Here is a 5,843-nt window from a genome sequence, read left to right on the forward strand (position 1 = left end):
GTTTACCTTAATTAAGTCTGTCTCATTTCAATCTATCTCGCAATACATAAAATAACGTTCACATGACTAATCCATATTAAAAATGTTAACTAAAATTAAGATTCTAAACTTATATATATATATATATATATATATATATATATAGTTTCTTTCAAGTGACCACCTACCATGCCCACCAATGATGTGGCACTATTCTATTGGACCTAAAATTTATCACATCTTTATCACATCCAATAGAATAGTGCCACATCATTGGTGGGCATGGTAGGTGGGCACTTGAAAGAAACTCTATATATATATATATATATATATTATATGACAAAATGAATTAATATGTAGTATTAGGTCCTTTCGTTGTCATAGAATAATAATTTCATGAGATTAATAAAACTTAATTACAATCAACATCAAAATTTTAGGATCTTATAGATATATAAGATCAAATATATATATATATATATATATATATATATATATATATATATAACATCCAATGAGTGATTGCCACGTCAGCTGTTGCTCACGTAATTGTCCATGGTAGTTGCTCATGTGATCAAAACTCATATATATATATATATATATATATATATATATATATAGTTTTACAATGTTGTTCACCTATCATGTGGCATTATTCTATTAGACCTACAATTTATCACATCTTTATCACATCCAATAGAATAATGTCACAGCATTGATGGGCATGATAGGTGGACAGCATAGTAAAACTATATATATATATATATATATATATATATGAAATTATTATTCTATGACATCGAAAGGACAAATTATTATTCTATGACATCGAAAGGACCTAATACTACATATTAATTCATTTTGTCATATAATATATATATATATATATATATATATATATAAAGTTTAATAATTTGAAAAAAAAAAATAAATGACATATCGAAAGGACAATACTATATTTGCCCTAAATACCACGTAGTAATGATTTAATTAAATCTCACACAGTCACACCCGATATAAAAGGCAACGTTGTGCATTTATTATTATACAACCATAACGTTACTCGTGGATTAAAATATTTATTGGCAAAATTTTCAAGTTTACCATTTCCGGTTTTCTGTGTTGTTGAAAATATGTGTTCATTTTGTATTTTTCAATTTTTGATATTTTTTTTAGGGAATCTTAACATATCTGTGCTCGCTAGTACTTTAAGAAAAACAAAGGAAAAAATAATAGAGGTATTAAAATTGAAATTCCAAAATATATAATCGAAATGCAAAAGATATAGTTGATGATGATAATTGTGTAAACTAAAATTTTTAAAACCGTACGTGTCAGTTCATACGATATGGTTTAAACCTCTATCAAACAAGGACAATTATTATGTTCCAATTACAAGTTAATATATACTAGCGTCTCTTGCACGTGATGCGTGCATATACATAAATTTTTTATGTTAATTAATTTTCATTTATTTTTAGAACTCACATGATAAATTAGATATTCAAAGTTTAAGAGTGATAATTATCTAATGTAAACATTTAAAAATATGACCAAAGAAAGCGAGCGTGATTTTGATAAATAAGATAATATCTAATGGCTAAAAAAATATGAGACCATATAAAATGACTAATTTGTCTAATAATTTTGGTTCTGTTGTTAATTAAGTTATGATATAATCGTAATTGCATCTCAAGCTTCACCAATTAATTAAAAGTTAGTTAATTAAAGGTTTTATATATATATTATATATATATAGGAGAATGATATTTACACTCCAAAAATTTATAATTACACTCCACTTTTAATAGTTATGTGTTTTCTTACAAAATTACCCCTTCTTAAATTTTTTCATATTTTTATAAGACTAGTATGCTCTCATCAATCCTACAATTTATTCACATTTCCTATTATATTTCATTAGCTTTATTTAGAAATTTCACGCTTTTTTTTTAAATCTTCTTTTCCTTCCTTAACAATAGAGAAGACAATGTTAAAATTTATTTTTAAATATTACGTATTGACAACTATCTTGTTATTTTAATCGCTGAAAATTCAAATGTGAACCGAAGCCATTTGAATTACTAAAATTTTAGTTCAAGTAAATCAGTGTCTTTAGAGATCGTAAACTTTCATTTTGAGTAGTTGTTTGGTTTATGCTGTTTGATTGGTGCCTTTTGTTATTTCAGAATATTTCTAATTTGGTTATGTGCTTTTATAGTTATTTTTTATGATGCTTTGATAGTTCTGAGGTAGTAGTGAAAAACTATATCACTGGTAATATATTGTATGAGATCAAAGAATAATTTTTACATTTTTATGATGCTTTGATAGTTCTAAGATATAGTAAAAAATTATATCACTGGTAATATATTGTCTGAGATCAAAGAATAATTTTTAGATAGTTAGAGTATAACTATGAAAATAAAATATGTAATAATAGGATTCGTGGCTGTGAAAACGTACTATGATCTTTACAGTTTATACTCCAATTAAATTGTTTTGCATTCCAAAGTTATACAAAATTTTAATCAAAATTTAAAATATTTTTTCCCAAATGACGTGTTACACTTCTTTTTTCCTCTAGTTATGCAAATATTATATTTTATTAATGTTCTTATCACTCATATTTTTTTTGAAGAAATATTTTTGAAAAGGAAGGTAAGATTCTCTATGTAACCGTATAAATATGGTGAGATCGATTGGAAAAATATAGATATATAAGTAAGGGTATATTAGTCTTAAAAATTATGGAATGATTAATTGAGGATAATTTTGTAAGAAAGTACATTAAATATCGAAAGTGGAGTTTAATTATAAATTTTTAAAATGTAAATATCATTTTTCATATATATATATATATATACTCTGAAATAAGTTCATATTGTAATTCAGATCTTCTAAATGAAAAAAATAACAGTAACGCTTCAAATACAATGCTTTCAAATATATAACTTATAATATATTTTTAATATAAATAGCCCAACAAAATAATCTGATAATTTATTTTAAATATAACGTGTATTTGATTTTTTATTAAATTAAACAAATCAATTTAAAAGATATTTCGGTAAGACAACATAAGATTTTATCTATTTTTTTTGGGGAATTTATCATTTGATAAAAAGATTTTTTAAAAAACACAAGGATGAATTTGAATCATAAAAGGAAAAGGAAATAGGATCCTAACCCTAACAGGCGTTCTACATTGTGATCGGCCATAAATACCGACCCATCTCCTTCGATCGTTATCCAATTTTCCCATTTTTTCTCCTCGAAATCCCTTTGTTCTTTATACCTTCCGTCCCCTTTTCGTAATCCCGATTCTCCGTTGTGAATGGTGGAAATCTCGAGCGCACAATTGATGATCAACCCCGATTCCTCAAGAAGAGGGGCTTTGATTTCCGCCGCCAATCTCTTCTGCTTCGGATCGTGCATGGAAGGCTGGTACTACCGCTGCCTCGGCCTCGACCCCTGAATCAAGAACGCGAATTTGTTGTGTCCCAATCTCGATTCCATCTTTGCGGCCCCTTTTTTTTTGTTTCTGTTTTTTTGTTTATCCGGTCATATAAAATATTGTCGGAAAGAATTTCTTAATAAAGGATGTTGATCTGTAAGCCTAAGAAGAACCAGCCCTTGAAGGGAAACCGGTTCTTGATTAGCGTCACGGTGCACGGGAGCTCCGGCCCGATTCGATTTGTGGTGAATGAGGAGGATCTTGTGGCTCATGTTATTGATACTGTGCTGAAATCGTATGCTCGTGAAGGCAGGCTCCCTGTTCTTGGCTCCAACTTCAACAATTTCATACTCTACTGCCCTGTTGCTGGAACTGAAGGTAGCAAATTTCGTATTCATGTTTGTTTGTTCGTTAAATTATTGTGTTTTATTGTTAAATATCCAATGTAGTAGTGTCAATCATGGATCACCCTTTAGCTGTTTGCTGAAAAGATTTCGAATTTGTATGCTCTGTTTCTCGGTTGTGTGATTATTCACTTAGTCTTTTTGGTTGACTGTTGTTATTTGATATTCACGATGAATTGTTGATTTCATGAAACCCCAGATGTTAAACCAAACTTTGAGTTGTTTTTTTTGGATTTGTTTCCTAGACTTTGATGAGTGTGGTGATGGGGATTTCGATTACCATGATTGTTCTTTGAAATTTATCTTTTGCTTGTAGCTCTGAATGCATGGGAGATGATCGGTTCGCTTGGTGTCCGCAATTTCGTGCTTTGCAAGAAGCCGGAAACCGTGAATTCCATTGGTGGGGAGAAGTCTTCTCCGATGACTCGGAAGGCGGCAGGAAGCTGGAGGACATGGTTCAATAAATCTCTCAATCCTAAGATTTCTTCTCATTAAAACTAAATCGAGCCAAGCAAGTGGGAAACACTTGTGTCTTTGTTAAGGATTCTGGTGTTGTTTTTTGTATGTGTTTGCTGATTTTCAGTACGTTCGCATTTGTCTGGTCTCTCATACGTGAGACTACGTCTGTTTCTTCGCATGAATAAAACTAGACTTGCTCGTCATTTGGTTTATGTTTAGATCTTATTATTTTGTACTCAGTTTCTCTGTTTTCTCTAGTTTACCTTTTGCTAAGCCATCAAATTTTCACCAACATTCTTTGTTTTCTCTTGAAGTTGAAAAGCATGGTTCGAATTTTTGGTTGTTTAAAGTTAATCTGAAAGTTATCATATTTTATTTTTATCAAATATTAATGTCGAAACTATAAATATTACGCGATATCGAACTTAGCCACACTTGAGATGGTCTACCATGGATCAGTGGTCTTTTTTGCGACGTTTGAATGCGGCTCGTGGTTCGACCTGTGTCAAATGCTCTAGAGACACTTTTAGCACAACTTGGAACGCCTTATGTGAAGCATGTGCCTCGTTTCAAGCCTATGTATTTTTTTTTGTTTAGTTCCGAGTATTTGTTTAAATATTGATAATTTACGAAAAATATTTCTTGACAATAATTACCACCTGGTTAAATGAACATGCTCACCGTATGATAACAAAAACTTCATGTTTCGTTTGGACATGTATTTATAAAATGTTTTTGTAAAAATATTTTTTAAAAACTTTTTATAAAATGTTTTAAAAGATGTTTTAAGTATAAATAAGTGTTTGAACAACTATTTTATAAAAATATTTTAATATTTTAAAAGTAATATTGATCCTTTTTGTTTTTCATTTCCATAATTTCATTTTAAAAATATTTAAAAATATTTGTCAAGTGTTCTTTAAAAATAATATTTGGAGATACGTTTTAAAAAATATTTTTTAAAAAACATCTTATAAAAATTATATCCAAATTCATACTTTAAAATATTTTCATTCATAAACGCTAAAAATGTTTTTAAACTAAATGTTCAAACAAAACCTTAAATTTGACCTTTTTAATCCAAATTTTATTATAAATACACTAGTTGAAAAACATACAAAAAAACTAATGTAAATGTAAACTTTTTGATTGTTTAACGGGTCGAACCCATTAAATTAAATTTTGAGTATAGGTCGAGGGGTACTTAACTTTAAGTTAGATTTCGATTTATAGAAAATTCGACCTGACTTAAAAGAATTTATAAAAAAAAAAAAAAAAACTCGATATCTATTTGAGTAATGAGAGGTGGTTGTCAAATTAACAATATGATCTGTCATACCGTAAAAAAAAAAAACAAAACAATCTGATCTGTCATCTTTATCCTATTTATATATTATTAAACTTTTCTGTCTTGTTGAACAAATAAGTAATTTGATTTTTTTTTAATTTTCATGTTATTATTATTATTATTATATATATTATATATATAAATATATATAAATATTAAATATGCGGGCAGCCATTTTAAATTAGAGTACGTGGAT

The 5,843-nt window shown here is 28.3% G+C and overlaps 1 protein-coding gene across 1 annotated transcript; it reads left to right on the forward strand.

Moving 5' to 3' along the window:
* Window positions 1-3,162: 3,162 nt before the first annotated feature.
* LOC140884308 (uncharacterized protein At4g22758-like) lies at window positions 3,163-4,511 on the forward strand. The gene is made up of 2 exons (XM_073291026.1): window positions 3,163-3,814; window positions 4,157-4,511. The coding sequence occupies exons 1-2, from the start codon at window positions 3,583-3,585 to the stop codon at window positions 4,333-4,335; spliced, it is 411 nt and encodes a 136-aa protein (XP_073147127.1). The 5' UTR covers window positions 3,163-3,582; the 3' UTR covers window positions 4,336-4,511.
* The last annotated feature ends 1,332 nt before the right edge of the window (window positions 4,512-5,843 follow it).

This window comes from Henckelia pumila, chromosome 2 (genome assembly GCF_033568475.1).
Source record: "Henckelia pumila isolate YLH828 chromosome 2, ASM3356847v2, whole genome shotgun sequence".
Lineage (NCBI taxonomy): Eukaryota > Viridiplantae > Streptophyta > Magnoliopsida > Lamiales > Gesneriaceae > Henckelia > Henckelia pumila.

What these genes read in the sequence shown, in the direction of transcription:
- LOC140884308 (XM_073291026.1), top strand. Translation starts at nt 3,583, where the DNA reads ATGTTGATCTGTAAGCCTAAGAAGAACCAGCCCTTGAAGGGAAACCGG. An exon ending in CCCTGTTGCTGGAACTGAAG is followed by an intron (nt 3,815 to 4,156) that starts GTAGCAAATTTC and finishes TTTTGCTTGTAG; the next exon opens with CTCTGAATGCATGGGAGATG.